Source organism: Delphinapterus leucas, chromosome 15, assembly GCF_059928025.1.
Source record: "Delphinapterus leucas isolate spDelLeu-1000000601 "Yukka" chromosome 15, BTC_Dleu_Yukka2, whole genome shotgun sequence".
NCBI classification, from domain to species: domain Eukaryota; kingdom Metazoa; phylum Chordata; class Mammalia; order Artiodactyla; family Monodontidae; genus Delphinapterus; species Delphinapterus leucas.
Window position 1 is genome coordinate 74,946,945 of NC_143143.1, and position 25,702 is coordinate 74,972,646.

General features: G+C 45.9%; 1 protein-coding gene across 19 annotated transcripts in view; it reads right to left on the minus strand.

Annotated features, from left to right (window-relative positions):
- Positions 1–25,702, minus strand: part of ZMYND8 (zinc finger MYND-type containing 8) — a 126,413-nt gene that overhangs the window by 36,110 nt on the left and 64,601 nt on the right. For all 19 annotated transcript variants that reach the window (XM_089897008.1, XM_030762897.2, XM_089897005.1 and 16 more), the window contains 3 exons: positions 21,887–22,368; positions 9,424–9,564; positions 930–1,082 (listed from right to left, as the gene is read on the minus strand). In XM_089897008.1, coding sequence (XP_089753134.1) covers positions 930–1,082; positions 9,424–9,564; positions 21,887–22,368 — 776 coding nt within the window. The remainder of the gene's footprint in view (positions 1–929; positions 1,083–9,423; positions 9,565–21,886; positions 22,369–25,702) is intronic.

Consider the following 25,702-nt stretch of genomic DNA (forward strand, 5'->3'; position numbering starts at 1 on the left):
GGGTGTCTAAATGGCCTACAAAATTTCATCCAAACAAGCAACCCAGCAAGGAATGCTTTCCTCTGACAGCCTGGATGACTCCCAACTATAACTCTTTTCTCACCCAAAGGTCCAGAGAAACCACTGACATGTAAACCTCACCTTGGACTGGCTTTCTCTCCTGAGACCCGGCTGGCCCCTACTTCTTTATAAATACCTTCTTGGCTTTATTTACCTATTCAACAAATATTCCAGAGCATTACTATGTGTATAAGACCTTGGAGAAGGCAAATCCTTATAAGGCAACCTCCCTGCCCTCAAGGAGCTTCCAGTCTAGTTTGGGAGGGATACCACCACACAAAGGAACCACTGATGTTTCAGAGACATAAAGTAGCAAAGGAGGGCAGATGGGGAGGGCAGTCAGGGGAGACTTCCTGGAGGAGGTGATGCCCGAGCTCAGCCTTTGGGACAGGACTCAGGTAGGCAGTGTAAGAAAGCAGCAGCACAGGGAAGAGGAAGGGAGGCGACAGATACAGAAGCAGGATGGATGTGCCGAGGGGGAAGCGGCCTAGCCTTGAGGGGGAGGGTTTGTGTTGGACATTTGTGGGATACACTTGACCCTGAAGTGGAGACACTGACGTGAGCAGAGAGGAAGCACAAAGGCAAGCTCAGGAGGCTCTTTCTGCTTCCAAACTTCCTTACAACCTGCACCTCGAGTTGGCAGGCCGCCACAAAGCATACACTCTGAGGAATTCAAAAAGCCCTTCTGAACAATTAACTAGCAAATCTGAAATATTCTGCCATGAGTAGAAATCTATTTTTGTTGAACAAACAACTCAAGGTTAAACCAGCTGCTAAAAAGGCAGCCAGGATGGGGCTTTAATCTCATCCGGGTGGCATCCCTAAAAAGAGTAATGATGGTGATGAGGTAAGCAAACCGAGAGACATACCTAATTGTGCTTTGCAACTCTCTATCGTCTTATCAAGATTTAGCTGGAATCTGCTGCGAATCTGCCGCTTGGGAGAGATGAGAGGCACAGGGGCCGACTGCTGCTGGACCGACTCACTCAGCTCCTTCAGATCCATCTCCGCCTTGCTTCGATCTGGAAGACACCATCACACCCTCGTAAGACCAGGCACTGGAGGGAAGAGCGGACAATGCTCATCACTTAGCTTCCTCCTCAAAAACACACTTAGGAGCCCGGGAGGGAAAAAAACCTAAGACGTTTTTGTCATTCATCTGCCCGACGGCCTGGGCTGACTTGGAGATAAGAGCCTGAGAGAACATTTGGCAGGTCTCTACTGAACCATCGCCTGGGCTGCTTTCCACGTTGAAAATGCACAATCCCAGCCAGAAGGCTGGTTGTCTGTGACACTCAGCATCATTATGGATCGTCCAAAGCCAAAGGTTACAGTAATACGTTCAATCTCAACAGCAGCGGATAAAGTGACACTGAGTCTGGCCAGTTTGCTTTGAATTCCAGGCCCAGATCAGAGAGGGCTTGTATCCGAGAGAGGCGCCAAGCCTCTCGCAGAGAACACATTGATAAGAGAGAGAACCAGCTCCTTGTTTACCATGGAGACTTCAATCTTCATTCTTAGTCGACTTAGTCTGGAGCTCAAATTAGAAAGAAAGAGAACACACAAGATAGGCAGACCCTCCAGCCAGTGTGATGTACCTCCCTTTGGCTCACAGCATCTATCTGAGGAATGGGGAACAGATTAGCCTTGGATATGAACCTGTGTCTTCTTGCTTCACTCTAACCCCAGGCAAAGGTCTCTGCCTAATGACTCAGGCCCAGAGGTCCTACTTCCCCTACTTCTGCTATGGGTTCTTTGCACGACCAAACTGGCCCAGGTTCCAAAGGGTCCGTGAGCTTGCACTTCTTGAATTCCTTCCCCACCTCCTCTGCTGCCTCCTCTAGTGGCCCCCAAAACATAAAAAAGGGGACCAAATGGCGGTGACTGCAAAGGCTCAGAAAGCAATGAGGGACTGTCTTTCGCCCTGGCATCCCCTCCAACAGACCCTCAAGCAGAGAATGCGGGTGTCCAACCTACCCTGGCCAATCCGAGAAAGCAGGTCCGAAAGGATGTGGCATCCATCAAGGACAAAGATAAAACACCTGTGAGCTGGTTCTACCAGCTGTGAGCTCACTCCCTAACTTCTCTCCACACCCCTGCTACCCTCCACCCCAAACCATCAGGCTGTTACAGAGACTGAGATGCAGACTGAGAGCTGGACTGCAAAGGCCCTCCAAAGCCTGCACTCTCCCCACCCTACCTGACCCTCACACCCTGCCCTACACCCAGGAAGGGACGCATGCTCTCACAACGCACGCTGGAGATTCATTCCTTTAAGGGGATCAGAGGTCTCCCCAAAGCCCCACCCAACTCACTCATAGGTGAGTGGAGCCACAAATCGCTCCCATTTCATTCATCACCATAATGAGGTAAGATGAGAAAGGGCCCTGTCCCCAAAACACACTTGCGGTTCGTCACCAGGGAGACCAAAAGTGAGCTTTCAAAGCAAACAGGGACACCATCCTTGTCATTAAAGAAATGGCTCTTAAAAAACATACCCATGTGTGCGCATGTGCATGCATGTGTTTGTCTGGTGTGTGCGCATGTGCTGATCGGGGACTCTTCAGAGAACTTATCAAGGCCAGGATTGAAGATGCTTGCGGGGGGGGGGAACGGTTGAATGCACAACTATTTCGGACGGGAAGAATATTCAATTTTACTGGAGAAGCACCTTACAAAGAGAACAGAGAGAGTGAAACGGATAAAACAGCAGAAAAAGGAGGAAGAGGAGAAGGACTGGGGAACATAGAAAGAAAAAAGGGAAGATCCCATTAAACAGCAGTATGATCAGGACTTACGGACTTCAACACCTGAGCTGCAAACGTGACAGTAGAAGGGGAAAGACAGGAGGCCCGTCTCGTCATTTCTGCTCTCAGAAATGAGGAAGCACACTGCATTCTGGAGGGAAAAGGCAGCCTTTTCAAGCATAAGGTTGGAAAAGAAGTATCTCACAAAAATACTTCCCATGAAGGGGGGTAGCAGGAGATGGCAGTGCTGCCCACGTGACAGGAGGACACCCTGTCCTCATGTGGTTAACAGATTCCACACAGCAGTTACCGAAACGCACAACTGACTACCAGGCAGGGGTCAGCCAACTTTTTCCATAAAGGGCCGGAGAGTAAATTAAATTAGGCTTTGCAGGTGTATAGGCTCTGCTGCAAAAGCAACCATAAAATGATGTGCTAAATAAATGGATGTGGCTGTGCTCCAATAAAACTTTATTTACAAAAACAAGTCGGGGGCCAGACTTGGTTCACAGGCTGGAAATTTTGCCAGCCCCTGTACTAGTCCAGTGACTGCTAACCTTAGTTGCACACTGAGATCGCTCCCCTCCCAGCCCAGAGCTTTAAAAAAAAAAATCCTGATGCCTCAGCCCCACCCCCAGAGACTGAATTCACTGGCGAGGGGTTAGTAGGCCTGAGCATTGGCCCTTTAAAAGTTCCCCAGGTATTCTAATTGGCAGGTAAGGCTGTGAGCCCCTGTACTGGACCAATCTTGTCTGTGAGTAAAGGAAATGCCTCACGATTTGCCTTAACCCTTGTGTACCTAAACCTCGGGGATCATAAAAATACATCTACACATCACCAGAATAATCCAGTGTGTGTGTGCACACGCATGTATACCGGTGTGGGTCTACAGTAAATGCAATCTCTTAACTTTAGCCTAAAGCCTGAATATTCACAATCAAGAGGAATGAAAAGAAGGTAAAGCATTTCATTTCACAAAATAAGGTTTCTCGGGTCAATGAGCCACCGTAACGTTTATTCTAAGAAGAAACCACCGAAAGCCTGGGAGGGGGCTAATAATCAGGTCCCTGGGAGCGGACTTTTAGGAGTTTAGCCAAATGTAATTATCTTTCTCCAACTTTCAGCTGTGTGTGAACTCGACTCTCCTCCGCAAGGAGAAAAGAAGAGCTTCTCTTTCTCATTTAGCTCCTAGCAGCTTATCAGGACTCCTTCCACCTCTGCCCTTCTATATCGGGAATATCTGCGGAATCCACCCTTGCTGCCAACATTTTGAACTTTTCAGCTGATATGAAGACAGCTGAGGCTATAAATGGAAACCGGGGATAAAAAAAAAAAAATACCCGCACTAGAGAAAAGAGGCACGATCTTCCATTGCTGGAGGGAGCATGAATCAGAACCACCCTTCAGAGGGCAATCTAGCAGCCTCTCTCCAAACGTCAACAGCACATGGCCTCTGACCGTCAGGTTCCACTTCTAGGAATGTATCCTGTGGATTCACTCCCACGTGGGCACAAGGGTCTTCACTGCAGCTATTTCCAACAGCAAAAAAATGGAAAACTACTCAATAAATAAGGTGCCTGGATAAATAAGTTACAGTTTACCTTTAAACGGAAAAAAATACAGCTGCTAAAATAACACAGGGGCAGAGCTCTCTATGTGGTGATATGGAAAGCCCATCTGTTTAAGGAAAAGGAAAATAATCAGTAAAGGACATTAGCATTGGTGTGTGGGAGAAAAAAAGGAAAGGGAATACAGAGATACAAATATATGTGTTCTTGGGGCTTCTCAACGCTGACATTTGGGGCTGGATAAGTCTTTCTTTTGGGGGGTGGGGAGGTCAGGGTAAGGGCCGGGAGCTGTCCTGGGCACTGTAGGATGTTTGAGAGCAACCCTGGCCTTCACCCACTAGATGCCAGTAGCACCCATATCCCAGTTGGGATAATAAACAGGTGTCTAGACATTGCCAAATGGGGACCAAATCACCCAGGCTGATGTCTAGAAGAGCTCCCCAAGGAGACTAAAAAAGAGCCAACAGGGACAGAGGATGACAAAACAAAAAAAAGACCCAACAATGGTCACCCTTTTTTGGGGGTGAATAAGGGGGTCACAGGGACAGGTGATCAGAGGTTACAGGTAGACTGGCTTTTCATTAGACATCTTTCTGCAGAGAAAAGAAAGCAGGCCTGACAACAGCAACAGTGGAAGAATAAACAAGCCGAAAGCCTTCAGGTCTGACAACGTTCCACCGTTGGCATCTCTGACAGAGCATCAAGGCACATTTCTGTCACTAACAGGGCGACTCAACTGCTGCGTTTGTTGAGCCAAAAGCAAACACCGTGTGCGAGAGAAGAGGAGAGAGGATTCCCAGAGAAAGCACACAGGAGAGAACCACTCCGGTCCCCTCTCCCCCTGTGCCATAAACTCATTCTTATTCGGGACTTATTTTATAACTGCCGTAGAGGCACAGAAGGGGGCCGGAACCTAGCCTGGCTCCTTATTTTAGAGCAGAGAGAAGGGGCCCAAGACAGCAAATGAGGCCCGGTGTGTTGGCGTGCAGGGTCTTCCCCTCCGCCATGCAGCAAAGTAAATCGTAAGAGTAAAGCCCATGGGCTGGTGGTTGTATTTTTGGTTGTACTTGTTTCTTTGGCCTAAATAGAGATTTTTATTTTTACTTTTTATTTTTGATCCCGCACCTTGCGGGATCTTAGTTCCCCTATCAGGGATCGAACCCGCACCCTCAGCAGTGAAAGCACCGAGTCCTAACCACTGGACCACCAGGGAATTCCAAATAGAGGTAGTTTTTTGTTTTGGTTTTTTTTTTTTTTTTTTTTGGCAGAACGCGGGCCTCTCACTGTTGCGGCCTCTCCCGTTGCGGAGCACAGGCTCCAGACACGCAGGCTCAGCGGCCATGGCTCACGGGCCCAGCCGCTCCGTGGCATGTGGGATCCTCCCAGACCGGGGCACGAACCCGTGTCCCCTACATCAGCAGGCGGACCCCCAACCACTGTGCCACCAGGGAAGCCCCCAAATAGAGGCTTTTAATGAAACTGACGGTCAACTTTTAAAAACTAGAAGAGTTCACGTAAAAAATCTGAATTTCTGTTTTTTCTTGAAAATTCAGAGTTGAACAGCACAGGTTCAACATGCGGGAGCTGCTTCCTTTAGAAAGGCACTTTGTCCTTCATGCGACCGTCCATCCAAACCTTCACCTGACTGCTGACCCCTACAGCTGGGCAGACTAACCCAGCGGCACAAAGAGGCACAGTGGCAAGGGCCCATGAAAATCAAAACACGCCCTTGTCCTGCAGCATTTCAGTTCTCGTATCTCAGTTAAAAGTCCGAGATACACACAGACAAGCCCGAGTCTAAAGGCCAAACTCAACCACAAACCACGTGTTCATCCTGGGTAGGTAACTTTGCTTCTCTGTGCAATGGGGTTATTACCTTACCTTGAAGGTCACTGTATTTTTTTAATACTTTTAACTTACAGAGAGTAAAATTCACCTTTTGGAGAATATATGACTTTTAACACCTACATAGATGCGAGTAGCCACCAGCACAAACAGAATGCAGAACAATTCCATCTACCAAAGAATCCCTTTGTGATGTGTAGTCAAACCCTCCCCAACTCCCAGCAAGCACTGATCTTTTTTCCATCTCAGTAATTTTTGCCTTTTCCAGTTATTTTTTTAATGAAACACTGCTTTGTTAGATATAATGATGTCATTATGATCCCTAGCACTCTGTCTCATTTCTGTCTGTTCAAAGTAGTTACATGGATGCCAGACATCAAGTCCCATGAGAATTATTCAGCATTTCCCTCCACTTTCTTATTTTTCTACCCATCCATGGCACTTTTCACCAATCCCTATCTGATCCTCTTGCCACTGGGTAACTGAAATTCCTACCCATAAAACGCCACATTCCCTATGCATTTGTTTCCGCTGACAAAACGAGGCATTGGTCCCAGGAATGGAAAGAGCTGGCGGGGAGCTTCTGCACAGGAGAGCCTTGTACTCTGCCGTGCCCACCGCCAATAACACCCCACGAGAAAAACCTTTCACTCCCACGCGTGGGTCAAGCCAAGTGGAAAAACCCATAGCATCACACAGATGCCCAAGGACAGCCCGGTTTACAGAAGGAGCTACTCCTGCCACACATGACTGGCAGAGAGGAAGCATGACTGTGAGAACGTCTCTGTACAGCTTTCTTTTCGGGGGTGCAGAGGTGGGAGGAGGGTGTGAGAAAGCAAACCACACTGCTGAGAACGATGAGTGTTCCCCGGGGGAACGGATGGGTCCCTGTTGGTTCAAGTGAAGAACTCCCACCAGCCAACCTGAGCCACCACCCGGACTGTCCCGTCACTTCCGGGCTGCATGACCTGGTGACCTGGGTAAATGAGGCACCAGCCTCCATGGAAACACAGGCTCCCTCCAGCCCGGCCACCTCTGGCTCTGTAATCCCAGATCCTGGGGTCGCCTCTCCAGTGCTCTGTTTCTCCATCTGAAAATGGCATCTCAGGACAAGATGAACCCAGAGGGCTGTGACCACCAGAGGCTGTGGATTCAGGCTGGAGCATCACTCCACACGGGTGGCCGCCCCTCCCTTCCTGAAACCCGGTATACTCAAGGCCTCCGGAGTAGGCCACACTCCCTGAGTGTTGCTTTCTCCTCGTTCCCCTGCGCTTTCTCAGCCTCCTCTGCTCACTTTTCCTGAGGTCTACATGTGCAAGCGGCCCAGGCCCCTCACTCCTTCTTTATGCTCTGGACCAGGGTCTCTCAACCTCAGCACTATTGCCACTGCGGCTGGATAATTCTCTGTCGTGGTGGGCTCTGTCCCACGCGTTGCAGAAAGTTTAGCAGCATCCTTGGTCTACAACCACTAAATGAATGCCAGCAGCACCCCCACTCTCTGCCTCCGCTGAGTTACGAGAACTACTGCTTGAACCCAATCCCACGTATAAATCAAGATTCCCAGAATTACACCTCCTGCCCTGACCTGGCCTGGCTCAGCCTCCAATTGCCTTCATGACCTCTCCACCTAGGAATTTAGCAGGCATCTCAAACTTACAGAATCGAAAGCTGAACTCTTGGCTCCCATTTCTCCTGCCATAACCAAATCTGTCAACACAGGTGCAACCCAGTAAATCTCTGCTGGGGGGGCCTGTACTAGATGCTAGTGGCAAGAGCCCACCCCTGTTTTAACAACCGAAAATGTCTCTGGACACTGCTAAGTGTCCTCTGGGGCGTCGGGGGAACTGCCCCTGGTTAAGAATGGCTGACACGGGCTCTTCGCAACACAACACCCTGAGAGGTCCTTCCAAAATGCCCAGTCAGTTCACATCCCTCCTCTGATCAAATGGTCCCACACCAAGGTTCATGAGGTCCCTGTGTTCTCTGGCCTCATCTCCCCTTCACCCACTAGGACACGTCACCCAGGCTTCCTTGCCATTCCTATAACACACCAAGTTCATCCTGACCCTAAGGCCTTGAATTTCCTGTTCCTTCTAGAATGTTCTTTCTCTTAACACCGACATGGCTGGGTTTTCTTGTCCTGCAAATCCTTGGCCAGGTATCACCTCCTCAGAGGCCTTCCCTAACCACTGCCTCTTGCTCCTCCCACCCCCATCCTGCCCAGCTCTCTCCTTGTCATATGAATACCTTTTACCTTCCATGATGACATGACCTCTCTTATTTTTTTTAGCTTATTATTTCTCCCTCTCTAGAACCAAGCTGTGTAAGAGAGCAGGGCCCTCACTCACCACTGTCCGCCCCAGGTCTAAAACAGTGCACAGCACATAATAGATGCTCAATAAAAATCAGGGCTCATGACTGAATGACTTAATAAAATAGCTTCCTAGTTGGGTGTTTAGCATTTCTGGTGCTAATTTTTGTTAAAGACTTTGGCCTAAGGTAATGCTTTCAAAAGAACCAACTGAAACTCAATGAGTTTAAAAAAAAAAAACAAAAAACTACTACATCAAGGATGAAGACTAGCATTAAAAAAAAACAGAAGAAAAAAAAAAAACAGAAGAAAAGAATTAAAACAATATGTCAGAACACACTATACATAAGAAAAGTAAATACTGAACCATAAAACAATATATACTCTGTGTGTGTGTGCTTATATATATATACATATATATATAACTTTAAATATATATATTTACAAATATAAAAACTGGGTTTCTGTGGTCCAGGGCAAGTAAGGTTGTAAACACTGGCCTAAGGTATTTCAAGATAAAACAGCCTTGCATGTCAACAAGCTCTGGGAAATCCCTTGCTAGTTCCTTGTATTGATCTCTCTTCATCTCCAACCACTGTACCTTTTCAAAATTCTGTACACAGAAAAGAGTTCAGGGTTCAAGAACCACACACAGGGACTTCCCTGGAGGTTCAGTGGTTAAGACTCCACACTTCCAACGCAGAGGACACAGGTTCGATCCCCGGTCAGGGAACTAGGATCCCACAAGCCGTGCGGCCAAAAAAAATAAAAATAAAAATACCAATCTTTTTTTTTTAAAAAAAAAAAAGAACCACACACAAAAGAGGACATTACAACTTGCAGAAATACTCATAGCTGCTACGGAAAGAGGCTTCCCAAAATTCCAACTGACCCAGGTTAAGATTCAGGATGCTTCCCGTGGTGGACGTCTTGTCCGTTTTCGTCGTGATTGGTGTTGATACTTGAGGAGAGAAAGGTTTCGGGCTGCCGGATAAACTCCCCGCTTGTCCCGTCTTGGTGGAGGCTGGTGAAGCTGAAAAAGTAAGTTACTCATTAAAAGACAGATTTACAAAGAAAGAAACATAAAGCTTGTAGGTGTGGGGCAGGGAGGAGAGTACAGAAATTCTATTTGATTTCAACCAGGCCGCCAGAGCACCACAGAGGGGGTTGGAGCAGGAAGGGCTGGCTATGTATTTCAAGCAAAGGGCTTTAACCCGATGTTAAAGCCACGAAGGAAGAAGGCTGTCCCAGTCATTCTATTAAACACAAAGCTCTAAGACAAATCGGCTAAGCTGCCACTGAAATTGGTTTGGCCCATTCATGGGTGTAAATCTCAAAACAAACAGCGATTAAACCAGCCCCCGCCTCGGTCCAGATGCAGAGACCAGAGCCAAGCTTACAAATGGCATGTCATCCATTTGTGGGAGACACAGGGGCCGGTTCACCCAGCCACTGCACCTGCCAGGGGCCAGCTCCACCCCTTGGGAGCTCGTAGGCTTCTCATTTCAAAGGCCCTGCAATGCTGAACGAAGCCAAACTCCACAACAGATGGAGTGAGGGCGCTGTTGGTAAATTACCTCCCTCCTTACTGGGTTTCAAACTTTTATAGGAGGATAGAGTCGTACCTATGCCCGAGTCTTAAAAATACCTTAAAACTCCCAACTTCCTGCTCCCCTGAGCAGGTGGGGGAAGAGAGAACAGAAACCAAACCATTTAACAAAACAAAGTGTTCAGATGGGCCAACTGGGGCCTCCCAAAGACCTTTTAGATCCTGCCCCTTTGCTGAAAGGGCTCTGTATTATTGGGCTGTCCTGTTACCATAAACGTGTGACAGGCATTCAAATGACCAGCTCCCCTCAGATGTGCAAGAAACCTCAAGAAAGCTGTTGATGGCGATGGGGTTCGACTCGCGACGTCCCAGGGACTTCACAAGTGCTTGGACACGCTGGTGGGTTCTTGCCTTGGTTTCCTCATCTGCCAAATGGGGATCCTCAGAGTGAGGATTCAATGGGTTAAAACTCTATACCAGCTCAGCTAGTCAACATACATGAGTTAACCTCAGCTCCAGCGCCAGGACCTGCCAACACTATTTTTAATGCAACAGAGTGGGAAAGACTCTACATGTAGGGAGAAGTGGATTAAAGCATGGATCAGAAGCCAAAAGAGAGGTTCAAATCTCAGCTCTGTGGACGTGCTATGTGACCTTGGGCAAGTGACCTGACGTCTCTGAATCTCCTTTCCTGATAGCTACAAAGAGGAATACTAATAACATAATACAAAAGGATTAATAAAAGTACATAACTCATGAGACTTCCCCGGTGGCGCAGTGGTTAAGAATCCACCTGACAATGCAGGGGACACGGGTTCCAGCCCTGGTCCGGGAAGATCCCACATGCCGTGCGGCAACTAAGCCCATGTGCCACAACTACGGAGCCTGCGCTCTACAGCCCGTGAGCCACAACTACTGAAGCCCACGTGCCACAACCACTGAAGCCTGTGCACCTAGAGCCCATGCTTTACAACACGAGAAGCCACTGCAACGAGAAGCCCGCGCACCGCAACGAAGAGCAGCCCCCACTCACCGCAACTAGAGAAAGCCCGCGCACAGCAACAAAAACCCAACGCAGCCAACAAATAAATAGAAAGATAAATAGAAAAATAAAGGTGTTTCAAAAGATTTAAGTATCACCGATAAAATCTTTAGTATTAGGATTTTTAATTATTATTCATTCATTTATGTTCTGTTTCCAAAAGAGATCTGCAGTGGCTGAAAAGATCAGTGCAGTGTATTCCCTCCACAAGGATTAAAGACCAGAGTCTAATTGTATTCCCTTAAGCAAACTAGCAAGTGGTTCTCGCAGGGAGGGTCTTAGCATACTAGCAGAAGCACTGCTTGGGGCTGCAGGGAACTTTGACAAGGAAGACTAACCCTCAAGGGTAGCAGGAACCAAAACCACACAAAGGTGCGGGGTCACACAGAGAACTCAAGCAAGGGAGTCCACGTTTCCCTGTTTAACAGTTCAAGTTACATAGTAAGAAGGAGAGGCTGGCAGGTGGTCTAGCAGAGCCCTACCCCCCGCTGTGGGCCTGCAGGGAATTTACCAAGAACACAGGGAGAGCCATTAGCTTTATAGTTCTGTATATGTATGTTCATGTAGTTAAAAAATAATAATAACTGGAACAACAAGCCTTTAATTTCATAGACATGTAAGGAATTTACCAAGAACACAGGGAGAGTCATTAGTTTTCTTATACATATGTATATGTTCGTGTAGTTAAAAAATAATAACTGGGGCCTTCCCTGGTGGCGCAGTGATTGAGAGTCCGCCTGCCGATGCAGGGGACACAGGTTCGTGCCCCGGTCCGGGAAGATCCCACATGCCGCGGAGCGGCTGGGCCCGTGAGCCATGGCCGCTGAGCCTGCGCGTCCGGAGCCTGTGCTCCGCAACGGGAGAGGCCACAACAGTGAGAGGCCCGCGTACCGCAGAAAAATATATATATAATAATAATAATAACTGGAACAACAAGCCTTCAATTTCATAGACATATAACGTTTCCTTTGTTAATAAAACTTAAGTATTGAAGGTTCAAGAGACACGTTCTAAATTTTTTAAAAATTTGAAATACAGCACTTGGATACGTGAACACCGGTTTCCCATGGAGACGGGTCTGGTTCACTTTCCACCCAGCCAGCAAAGGGCAGGGGCCACCCTCACTGGCGTCTGGTACTGCAGTGCTTCACGTAATCAGGACCAGGACAGCACCTCGGGATCACCTAGCAACCCACACTGCAGAACTCGCCTCTGAGAAAGTGATGGCCAGTGCCCATCCCTGGCTGCCACCTACCCCACCTCCCCAATTTGTGAAACACCTGTGTCCGTCTTGACCTCCCCACAACCACTCACCCAGTTGTTCAAGGCCAAACACGTCTACACTGTCTCAATTCCTCCTCTGCTCTCCTGCCTCAGCCTACCCAGCCCTTCAGCGAGTCCTCTGCACACCACTTCCAAAATACACCCAAATCTTCGCACTCACCTCCATCCCAATCTCCAGGGCTATCACCCTCCAGGGGCAGAAAGTAGATCTTAGGGGGTGAAAAAAATCTTACTCTTTTTATAAATAAAGCACACATGCTGTACGTAAAAGGACACACAATACGTTTAAAGTTCATGAGGGTCCACTCTTAAGTATAGACCCCAAAGAAGTGAAAACCTATACTCAAAACAAATCCTCGAAGCAGCACTATGTACAATAATGCAAAGATGGAAACAACCCAAGTGTCCATCAACACACAGACAAGCCCTGGTATAAAGGAATGAAGTTCTGATGCATGCTGCAATGTGGGTGACCTTGAAAACACCACACTAAGTGAAAGGAGCCAGATACAAAGGTCACGTTTTATAGGATTTCACTGAAATGAAATATCCATACTGAGCACATCCATACAAACAGAACGCAGATCGATGGCTGCCAGGGGTCAGTGATGGAGCAAAGGGATGGGGGTGGGAGAGGGGGCAGGGATGAGAAGTGGCTGCTTGGTGGGTACAGGGTTTTGCTCTGGGCTGATGGAAATGTCCTGGAACTAGGTAAGAGTGGTGGATGCACAGTGTTGTGGCTGTACTAAATGCCACTGAACTGTCTACTTTGAAATGATTAATTTTCTGTTATGTGGCTCTCACCTCCATTTTAAAAAATATTCACGGGAGGACAATTAAGAAGAAAGTGTCTAGGGGCTTTCCTGGTGGCGCAGTGGTTGAGAGTCCGCCTGCCGATGCAGGGGACACGGGTTTGTGTCCCGGTCCGGGAAGATCCCACATGCCGCGGAGCGGCTGGGCCCGTGAGCCATGGCCGCTGAGCCTGCGCGTCCGGAGCCTGCGCTCCGCAACGGGAGAGGCCACAACAGTGAGAGGCCCGCGTACCGCAAAAAAAAAAAAAAGAAGAAGAAGAAAAGAAGAAAGTGTCTAAAAGGGCTCCTTCGGGGGTGATGATGAAGAAAAGGTTTGGGAAACACTGCCCTAACACATCAGTTCCCACAAAGACCCTGTAAGAGCTCCCCCCACAGGTCCCCTACCACCTGCCACAGCACCCCCTCCCAGGGCACCTCCACCCAGCAGCCGGGACAGCGCCTTAAACAAGGAAAGCAAACATCACTCCTCCACCTAAAACCATCCAGGGGCATCCAGTTCCCCAGAATAAAAAAAACCCAATGAGACAGCTGACCTTTCCTTGCCTCATTCTGGAATCTCCAGCCACGTGGCCCCTTGTGCTTGGCCCCTCCAAGATCAAGTCCGCTCCCAACTCAAGCCTTTACACTTGGAATTTCCGAGGAAAGACACCCCACCCACCCAACCCACCACTGCCACCCAGATCATACTGGCTAGCTGTCCTCAACATTTGGGTCCAATACCACCTCCTCAGAGCCCTCCCCTGCCAGCCCCATCTAAGCTGGTCCAGGTGCCCCTTTTGCCTTGAGAATATCAGCTCCAGAACAGGCTCCTTGCCAGCCACTGACGCTGCCAGGTGCCTGAGACATTTACAACATGAACAGATACATGAGATGATTAATTGAAGAATGAGTTCTCCGTTCCTCTTCTCATGACTGTGGTCACAATAAGCAATAAGCAAATGATAATGACAACCAATAAAACCTCTCCATTACAAAGGTACCAATTTACACCATCTCCTCGATATTCTGCAGCTACTAAAGGCATGCTGAGTGATTAAGCATCCAAGGAAAACACATGGATAAGCAGCTCACAGAAAAATACAAATGGTCAAGAAGCACACTTAGAGAGGACCCTGAGCTCGACACAAATAAATGTAAACTCAGGTAAGGCATATGGAGATATACAGATAAATCTCCATCCTACATCCTTTTCACCTGCATGGTACACTTGTTTCAAAAATAACACCTAGTGTTCAGGGTAGGTGAGGAAAGAGGTACACTCACAGGCATCAAAAAACTATTCAGAGGCTTCCCTGGTGGTGCAGTGGTTAAGAATCCACCTGCCAATGCAGGGGACATGGGTTCGAGCCCTGGTCCAGGAAGATCCCACATGCTGCGGGGCAACTAAGCCCGTGCACCAGAACTACCGAAGCCCGCGTGCCTGGAGGACGTGCTCTGCAACAAGGGAAGCCACCACAGTGAGAAGCCCGCACACCACAATGAAGAGTAGCCCCCGCTCGCCACAACTAAAGAAAGCCCACACACAGCAACGAAGATCCAACGCAGCCAAAAATAAATGAATAAATTTATATTTTAAAAAAAGTAAAAAAAAAAAAAACTATTCAGGAGAGCAGTTAGGTGATAAGGATATTAAAATTAAAGTATACCAAATGTAAAATAGATAGCTAGTGGGAAGCAGCTGCAAAGCACAGGGAGATCAGCTCAGTGCTCTGTGACCACCTAGAGGGGTGGGATAGGGAGGGTGGGAGGGAGACACAAGAGGGAGGGGATATGGGGATATATGAACACGTAGAGCTGATTCACTGTTATACAGCAGAAACTAACACAACATTGTAAAGCAATTATACTCCAATAAAGATGTTTAAAAAAATAAAAAGTAGATGCTTGAACACACAAAAAAATAAAAAATAAATTAAATTAAAGCGTACAGGGAATTCCCTGGCAGTCCAGTGGTTAAGACTCCATACTTTCATTGCCGAGGGCATGGGTACAATCCCTGGTCGGGGAACTAAGAACCCGCAAGCTGCGTGGTGTGGCCAAAAAATTTTTTTAATTAATATAAAAAAAAAATTAAAGTATACGTAACACACGGACCCAAAGTTCCATTGCTATGAATTCACCCCATAGATATAAAAGTGCCCCTGATACTGGATATGCACGAGAAGGTTCACTGCAACAGTATGTATAATAGCAAAGGAATGGAAGATGGCTTATAAATGCCTATTCATTAGAGACTGGCTAAATAAATAATGGTATAAAATACCATACAACCCTTAAAAAGAAAGACTCAGATCTCTACATCCTGACAAAAATATGTGTGGGAAAAAGAGAAAAAGGTAAAATCAAGTGTGCATAGAAATGTCCCCGTATGTGTAAATGTTTTTGAAAAGCATGCCCACATCTTTAAGCGAACGTAAAAATTTTTTTTTCTAGCAGCACATCCCATAATCATGGAAACTTTGGAGAAAAACTGGAGCCCAGAAGTGGGGATAAAAAAATAAAAAACTTTAGCTTTTCTTTTATACCTTTCTATACCGCTCTAACATTGCTGGGTTTCATTTTGTTGTTTTAATTCTAACCATGTGCGTGTAGTCCTTTCAACGTTTAAAAAGAAAAAAAGGGTCAACTAGAGGCATTTAGATTATGGGCCATTTTGCTCTTTTAAAAATGCTTTTGCTTCTACTGTGGTTTTGTTGGAGGGAAAATTTTAAAACAGGTGCAAAAATGTTATTTGTTAATATAAAAAATGTAACGAAGGGAGAGGAATTCTGTAATTGTGTGACTCCGGCGAAGTTCAATCACTGATATGTTCTTGAAGACTTTTATTCATGACCATCTGAAGAAACATGGAAAATACTAAGCTGGCCAAAATGTCTACAGCACTGGGGGTTAGAAAGTGAACAAGGACCATATATAGAGAGATATAAATATATAATTAACATATACATGTCAGTAGTGATGAGTTGAGAAACCCTGTTTGAAATCGCTCTAGACACACATATATACATTACAGACATTAAGAAAACAAATCAATGTATCTGTTTAAGACATCTGCATTCACATGACTTCATAAAATCTACCTACTAATGATGATGACAATACGTGCACTCAAACAGAAGCATGTCAAAGAAACACTGCTAAGCTGAAAGAAGCAAAACGTTTAGTACAATCCCATTCCATCACACACACAAATTATTGCTGTCATCATCACTGTGATTATATACATTAAAAAATTTGAGCCACCCAATTCTTAATAGTTGTCACCTCTCAGCGTGAAATTATGGACTATTTATTCTATAATATTAACATTTGAAAGGCATATCTTATATTCAGGGGAAAATGATGTAAAATGAAATGTAAATATTGGAGAGCTTCAAAGTTGAAGGCTAAGCAGAGTTTTATCAGGGCTGAAATTCAAAAGCACGGTACATAAATCTATGGCTCTCGATGAGGACTGGAGTGGTGACCATGCCCCCCAGGGGACACGTGACAATGTCTGGAGATGTTTTTGGCTGTGATAATTGTGGGCAGGGGTGTGTTACTGGCATCTAGTGGGTAGAGGCCAGGGACGCTGCTAAACACCCTACAGGGCACAGGACACCGCAGAGAATCATCCGGCCCAAAATGTCAGTAGTGCTGAGGTTGAGAAACCCTGTTTTAAATCACCCTACAGACATTTCTGAAAGCAAAAAGACAATTGGAAATGCACGTTTCAATTAGGCCTTGAAACAGATGCCAATCCTTTTTTATAAAGTCATAAATCTTGCCCAAAGGAAGATCTAATTGCCTTTGAAGTCACAAATAATTTAATCAGATTTTACACTCTGATGTACAATTCACAAGCAAGGGCTAAAACACATCATTTATTATCTACGTTTACAAAACCCCCAGACTGTGCTAAGTGCCCTTCTGACTACATGAAACAGGAGTGGTAGGATTAAATTAGAAAAAAAGGCCCCTTCCCTCCCACACACCCCAGCCCCCTGGGGGAGGTGGCAGTGGAGGATTTAATGACTCACACTGAAGTTCCTCTACTTACAAAGCCCTGGCAGCAACCTACACATTCAAAGGGCTGGCGGCATCTTGCACCACTCTTGGTGGCATGAACAAATGAGCTCCACAGCATAGAATCACTGGATGGTCTAGGACAGGACAGAAATGCTGTCCTGAATGGTTATTTAGTTCATGGAAAAGTATTCAGAACACAGGTTAAGTTAAAAAAGAAAACCCTCAACAGTCTACACCAAACAGGTGATCCATGAAGCCGGTAGTTCACAGATGCATTTGATGCGCTCTACAGGTTTTGTTTGTTTTGTTTTGTTGTGTTTTTCGGCCGCACAGCATGCGGGATCTTAGTTCCCCAACCAGGGATCGAACCTGTGCCCCCTGCATTGGGAGCGCGGAGTCTTAACCACTGGACCGCCAGGGAAGTCCCTATAGTTTTTTTTTTTAATTTGAGCCAATGTTATGTTGGGGTAGTTTGCATTTTTTAAATATTTGAGAATTCTCTTGAACAACCAGAAATCTGGCAACACTGAGCCACATCCCCACTTGGCTAGAACCCGCAGAGGGATCTGGCCCCCAGTGCCCTTTAAAAAAAGCATAGCTCTCTAGCTCAGCACACACGTATGGAAAGAGTAAGTACTGCTTTGGAAAGTGTTACACACACAAGCACCCACGAGTGTGTCATAGTCATGAAGACGAGCGGATTTCTGCTTTAGTACACCCCAGTCCTTATCACTTCCAAAACTCACTCATTTCCGTATCTGCCTGATCCCTGGAAGTATTCGAATTTTCAACTTGATAATATGTTGTATAAACCAACATAGAGTAAGTCCAGGATGGGAATTCCCTGGCGATCCGTGCTTTCACTGACAAGGGCGCAGGTTCAATCCCTGGTTGGGCAACTAAGATCCTGCAAGCCACTCAGTGCAGCGAAAAAAAAAAAAGAGTCCAAGAAACAATTTCTAAGGGCTGACTGTGGGAGGTGGGATTATCCCTGACTTTAGGTTTTGTAACTAGCACTTGTTTTAAGACAAACATGTATTGATTTCACAGGACAAAAAGAGTATCTGAAACCGTCTTCCCTTCTCCCTGAAGGAACCCACATGGGGCTGCAAGACCAAAGGACCACTATTGAGAGTGGTGAAAGCCAGGCCCCAGGACTCTTACCCTAATACATATTAATGACTTAAATCAGGATCCCACAAGCAAATACTGGCAAAGGCATCAATCTGGCCAGGAGGTCTAGATAAAGGAGGAATCAGACAAATCATGGAGAATATAAACCACTCTGACCCTTAACACAAGATTCCAAGAGTGAAAGGCGTCTGGCTGAGCAAAGGGCTCCTCAGAGAGCTAAATCCAGCCCTAAGGGTTATAGACACATGATTCTGAGCTCCTCAATCCCCCAAACAAAAGGAGGGTTTCTAAACTCTCATAAAAATTTTATCTAATAACTTATTTCAATGTGTAGTCTTATGTGGCTGGCTACAAATTTTTCCCTGCTGAAACTAATAAGGTTTTTCAATACCATGACAATCTTTTTTTTTTTTTTTTTTTTTAAACACACTTTTGGATAAAGCGCGGTCTTGTCTCAATTATACTCTCTCTGATTGTTGGGGCATGTCAATAAATAACCCACTTCTCCTTCCACAGAGTGCTATTATCGCTGCCAACAGCAGAGGGCAGTGGTGTGCAGTGCAAAGAAAGCCCATCCAGATTCAGGATCTGGCTGTGGGAACTTCAGCACCCCCGTACTCTCCGCAGGGACTTCAACTTGCCTTCTGTAAAATGGGGAGACTGACTCGGAGTTTCTCTTAGTCTATAACAGAAACCGGCAAACCAATCCATGGGCCAAATCTGGCATGCCACCCATTCTTGTATGGCCTGTAAGCTAAGAAGAGTATTTACCATTTTTAAATGATTTGGTGGGGAGGGGGGGATTAGTAGTTCATGAAACATACAAATTATATGGAGTTCAAATGTCAGTGTCTCAGCCACATACTACCTATGGCTGTTTTAGTAACACAACCAAGGTATTGAATAGTTGCACTGTTGTAACAAGAGCTCTACAAAGCCTAAAATATTTACTGTCTAGCTCCTTACAGGAAAGAGGGCAATTTCTAAGACTAAAACAATTTTTAATAAATACCTTCTCTTCCGACACTATTCACTGGCTGCCTAACTCACGATCAGCAAAATAACCCAGGCACATACTAGTAAGCAGTTATATTTGGGGAAACGGCTTTAAATTCTACTGAAATGGGTTATCTGCTAACTTGCCACCTCAAAAGTCACTCATATAATAAGGAGTTTTGTCAGGAATTCTGACGTCATTTCAACCTCTGAACCTCTTGAGGAAAGAGAGAAGCTTAATTAAACCCATTACACGTGTTCCCCTTATTCCTCTAAAACTATGTTTCCTGAAATATGGTGCTGGAACATCAATAGTGGTTCAGAGACCAACATGTTTTATTTTACAAGTTATGTGCTAATTTCACGTATATGAGGAAAAAGCACAGCAAAAAATTTAAACACATGAACTTATACACTTTATTTAGCTTAGCATTTATAAACTGCATCTGCAATTTATAAATTGCAGATTTAATATTTAAGAATGTAATAAAATAGGTGGTACTTAAGATTATGGCAAAAAATCATAGCAGTCAAAGTTCAGGCAACAGTAATTCATGGGACTGCTGCCGAGTTAAAACACTTTCTCAAAAGCATGATCTCTATGAGAACTAAAAGGCTGAGGAGTTTGTGTGATTATATACCATGTTAACTTGGCTTAAATGGAATCATGTCATGGAATAAAAGTAAGCCTTTAAGGACTCTGGTCAGAAACTAGGGGGCAAAACGGAAGTTTTTTCTGAGGCTGGTGAACAGAAGTTATGTCATCAGAACAAAGCTCTATAACTCAACTGTGAGTCCCTCGACCACATGGCTGGATCAGACCTGGAGAAAGACTGCAGCCTTTATTCTGAAGAATCAAAAGCTGTTGGTAATTAACTCTCTACTCCACCTATAGTCATTTGGAGAGCAGCTACAAGCAGTACTTGAAATAAGCAAACCAGAAAGAAGCAACACGAACCAAAATGAGTGGAATTCTTTGAGTTTAACACTAAGTCCCCATCATTTTATCTTCCAGGGACATTGGTGGTCTCTTAATTGATGGCTGCTCCTTTTCTTTTCTTTTTTTTTTTGGCCGCACCATGCGGCTAGTGGGATCTTAGTTCCCCGACCAGGGATCAAACCCAGGCCCTCAGCAGTGAGAGCATGGAGTCCTAACCACTGGACCACCAGGGAATTCCGGACACCTGCTCCTTAAAGAGTTCTTATGTGAAGGAAAGAAGGGGGAGAGGGGTGCCTGAAAGGCTATCCAAGGGTGATGCTCTGGCCAGAGGTCTACTACTGGTCCAACTTGTAGATGCGCTTTATTCATTCTGGAAAATATCTTAAGACATTTTGAGCTGACAATTCATAACTGGAGATTCTATATTAAAATGCAGATTTCCCATTTCTCTGGAAGAATGTTAAGATGTGAAAACAGTTAAGTCCACATTCCTGTGGACATTCCATGGGCTGAAACCCTTGAGAATAGGGCGAGTGTCCTGGGGTTCATCAAAAGTCTCCCCAACCCAGAGCCTCAGGGCTAGCTGCCTTCATTACCATGTTCAGTGTGGAGCTTCTTTCTACCCATGCTTCTCTAAGATACAACAAGAAAGAACAAAGAGTAAAGGCCGTGTTTCAAGAAAAATGAGAGTACACCCATTTCCTTGTGGAAACAGAGTTCTTAAAGGTTTTAATATGCAACCAAACTGTCTGGATAGAAAGAATTCAATTTAAGTCACCCTTGCTTTTGTTACACTCAGCCAGCATCCCTCATTTGTAACACCTCTCTGAATCCACATAGGCATGGGATGAGCAACTACCAGAAGAAATAATATAGTAGCCAACATTTTTGTAGCACTTACTGTTTCAGGCGCTGTCCTAAACCCTTTATGTATGGTGGTTCATTTATCCTCACAAGAACCTGAGGTAGGTCCTATCATTATGGTCGTGTTACCGGTAAGGAAACCAAGCCACGGAGGGATTGGGTACCTTGCGTAAAGCCACAGGGCTAGTGAGTGGCAGAGCTGGGAAATAACGAGACCAGCTCTCAGCATCAAGGCTCCAATGTGCAACACGACCGTTCAACGGGTGGACCTTTAAGAAGTGGGACTGCTCTGGGGAGAGAATATGCTTGTTTCCCTTATATGTTCCTCTAATATTTGAGCCTTAAGTAATGTGAATATCTGGTTTTGATAGAAAAATGTTTCAATTAAAATTCTTGAGAAAGAAAAAAACTGTTGTAGGAAGTTGTGATTCATCTCAGAGGCATTTGAACAGAACTCTGAAGGATTTCTGGCCACCTCTGCCCACTTCTAGGAACGACCTCCAGCTGGCCTTTGGGGAACACTTTTCTCATTTTTTGGGTCCCTAACAGCAAGAATCCCAATGGGTTACTCAGTTAAAAATTAAAACTTGCTCCACTGCGATGAAACGCCACGCAGCTCTCTTTGACTCTGTGATGCTCACCAGGTAGGGCCAGACAGGTGTGGCCCCGATGGGAGCGCCCCTGGGTCCCAGGGGGCCCCTGTACCCTCTCCCACCTGGGGCTGACCTGTGCTCTTGTCCAGGAAGTCTATGGACTCCTCACTCGCGCTGAAGTGGCTGGACGTGGCCTTCTTCTCGGCGTCCTGCTCCACGTCGGAGCCTGTGTGCACGGAGGAGTTGGTGCTCATGGGGGAGCGTGGCATGTCCGACAAGGAGATCCTGCGGCCTGTGCCCCCGCTCAGCATTGGCTTGCTCATCAGGATCTTGGGCGATGCCGTCATGTCAAAGTTGAGCTTGACCTTCTCCTGTTTGTCTATCTTGGCAGCACCAGCGCTGGGGTTGGAGGGGTCGAGCAGCATTTGGTACTGGCTGTTGGGCGTGTAAGGCGTCCTGAATGGAGAGTAATTAAAGACCCCAAACTTCCGGCGGATGTTCTCCACGTAAACCTCCATCTCTTGCATTGCACTGTTGAAGATGCTTTTGGTCTTTTTCACAGAAAAAGGAATCTCTTTAGACATGAGGTAGCAATTATTTATTGGAACCCAGGCCCTGGGAGTGCAAAAGAGAAAGGGAGTTTAAGTCAACTGTGCTCATTTCCAAGATTCTTAAGTTTTTTACAAATTTATTGTGCAAGAACACTTAACATGAGTTCTACCCTCTGAAGAAACGTTTAAGTGAATCACACATAACTGCCGTATCAACTGAAAAACAAAGCACAACCTACAAGTTGAGAATTATTTATTTGGCGGACAAAACCGAGGACTTGGACTTCCCTGGTGGCGCAGTGGTTAAGCGCCGCAACTATTGAGCCTGTGCTCTAGAGCCCGGGAGCCGTAACTACTGAAGCCTGCGCACCTAGAGCCCGTGTTCCACAACAGAGAAGCCACTGCAATGAGAAGCCCACACACCGCAACGAAGAGCAGCCCCTGCTCACCGCAACTAGAGAAAGCCTGCATGCAGCAACAAAGACACAACGCAGCCAAAGATAATAATTGATTAATTTTTTTTTTTTTTTTTAAAAAAAAAGGACTTAAGCCTGGACGAAGCCTCTCAGATCACGCTGAGGGACTGCTCCCAAGAGGTCAGGGAGGAGCCAGTATATACAGGAGATTTTGCAACAAAGACCAGGTAGTGGGAACTTCAAAGATTATTGTTAATTAAAGAAAACCAAGCATCTCAAGTGAAAGAATTTAGCATTTTTTTCCATGTGTGGGAAGATGTAAGCATCAGGGCTCACTGACATCACTCCTTTGATATGCACTTTAGCTATCAAGGACAGGATCCTGTGCTTTCCCATCCCAAGTGTCCTCAGGGTGCACCGCTTAGGGTGGCTACAGTGGCTGAGGGCGGGGCAGCGGGCTGCCTGTTTGTCTTCAGCCTGAGTTCCCTCAGGGCTCACCATCCAGGGCACTTTTACTGGCTTGATGGCTGCAACATCCTTTGTTTACTGAGAGGGCAGGCAACACTTTTTTCCAACAGCTGATTATAGGTATATGTTGGTACAGCAGCTCTCTAGAGCTTATTCATTTTGTTTAACTGAAACTTTACACCTATGATCAGTACTCCCCATTTCTCCCTGCCCCCAGCCCCTGGCAACCACCGTTCCACTCTTTGATTGTATGAATTTGACTATTTTAGATAGCTCGTACAAATGGAGTCATGTGGTATCTGTGTTTCTGGGACTGGCGTATTACCCCACTTAGCCTGAAGTCCTCCAGGTTCGGCCATGAGGCCACATACTTCTTAAGGCTGAACGTTATTCCACTGTATGTACAGACCACACTTTCTCTATCCATTCATCTCTCTCGATGGTCATTTAGGTTGTTTCCAGAATTGCTTTTTTTCCTTAATGCAAACCAAATTAGCCTAGTGGATTTTCCAAGACTCTTAAATACATATTCCTTTTTTTTCAAATGACTTGGTTTGAGTGGTTAGTTAACGACCCACTCGACAGGCACGTTCTGTCACAAGGACCACACGTGAACACGAAACTTAGCTACGACATTAAAAGGCTCGATAGCTTAGTCATTTTAATCCATTAAAACAGTAATAAATCCCCTTTGGCTCTGGGCTGGTAGCGAGTAAGAAAACAGTCTGCATCCTAGACTACACCTCTGAAAAGAGAATTATCCCCCAAATCTCATTCTCCTGCACTCAGACATAAAGCACCTTCTTTTCTCTTTTAAAACCGCCCCTGGAAGTGGTAGCAAAGGTTCCACAGAAAAAATAAAACTTGCTGATGACGACGGTGATGAAAACGATGATGGTGACGACTTTGATGATGACGAAGCTGAAGAAAGAGCTCCAGTAAAGAAACCTGTACGGATACTCCAGCCAAAAATGCACAAAAATCAAACCAGAATGGAAAAGCCTCAAAACCATCAACACCAAAATCAAAAGGTCAAGAATCCTTCAAAAAACAGAAAAAAAAAAAAACCTCCTAAAACACCGAAAAGGACCTAGCTCTGTAGAAGACATTAACGCAAAAATGCAAGCAAGTATAGAAAAAGGTGGTTCCCTTCCCAAAGTGGAAGCCAAATTCATCAATTATGTGAATAACTGTTTCCGATGACTGACCAGGAGGCTATTCAAGATCTCTGGCAGTGGAGGAAGTCTCTTTAAGAAAATAGTTTGAGCCGTTCGTTAAACTTTTCTGTCTTAGTTCATTTCTGTAACAGTTGATATCTGGCTCCTTTTTACAACGCAGAGTGAGCACTTTCCCTACCGTGTCCAATAAATGTTGTCCAGGTTCCATTGCCAAGAATGTGTTGTCCAAAATGCCTGTTTAGTTTTTAAAGATGGAACTCCACCCTTGGCTTGGTTTTAAGTATGTATGGAATGTTATGATAGAACATAGTAGTAGTGGTGGTCAGACAAATGGAGATGGTGAGGAGACAAAAATATACATGTGAAATAAACTCAGCATTTTAACACAGTAAAAAAAGCTTTTTTTTTAAGCTCTGCAGGCATTTGATAAAATATTTTCTACATTTGTATATAATAGTGTCTGTGAAATAAAACTGAAAAAAAAAAAAAAAAGGCAAAATCTTTTAAAGGACAAAAAGCCCATGATAAGACTCTTCAGAACATGCCTTGATTTGTGCAAAAGCCTCCAGGGGCTCTCTCTCTCTAACATTTATGAACTTGACAATGGGGGAATTCGCTGGCGATCCACGGGTTAGGACTCCCGGCTTTCACTGCCAAGGGCCCAGGTTCAATCCCCGGCTGGGGAACTAAGATCCCATAAGCCACACAGAGCGGCCAAAAAAAAACATGACAATGAACATGCAGCGGTCTGTGCTATTTCTTATTCTGCTGCCCTGCCTTATTTTGCTTACCCCTGGTCCAGGCTTATGTTTTGGCTCTGCAACCTCGAAGCGAGCTCCCCGAGAAGGGACAGCACATCACAACCCTTGCAGCCTCCCCTGAGTCTGTAACCTGTTTCTGGGTTGGACCCAGAGCAGGCTGTCCACAAGCCTGCCCCATTCTGCTTTAAAAACATCCTGGGAAGGAAGGGACGTCCATCCTTTTAGAAGTGGCTTCCACTACAGCTGTCAGGGACTCCCTGCCCAAGGCCAACTGAAACCTCCCTACAACTCCTACCTACTGTCCCTCCACCACCGGGATATCCTTAACGACTCCCCCAATGTGCACCCTGCACCCAAAATGAGCCCGACAGGTCCCCTCCAAGGGGACAGGAGACACCACGGAGGGAGGGTTAAGGAAATCTCGTGGGGCATCAGACTTGGGCAGCTGTCTATTTTACAAATGTAGGGGGACCGGCTTCCAGGACAGCTCCCACCCAGAACCAACCTACACCTGCAAGTTCAAGGGAAACAGCCTCTGGAAACAGGGCCGGTGAAGCTCATGGCCCCTAAGCCAC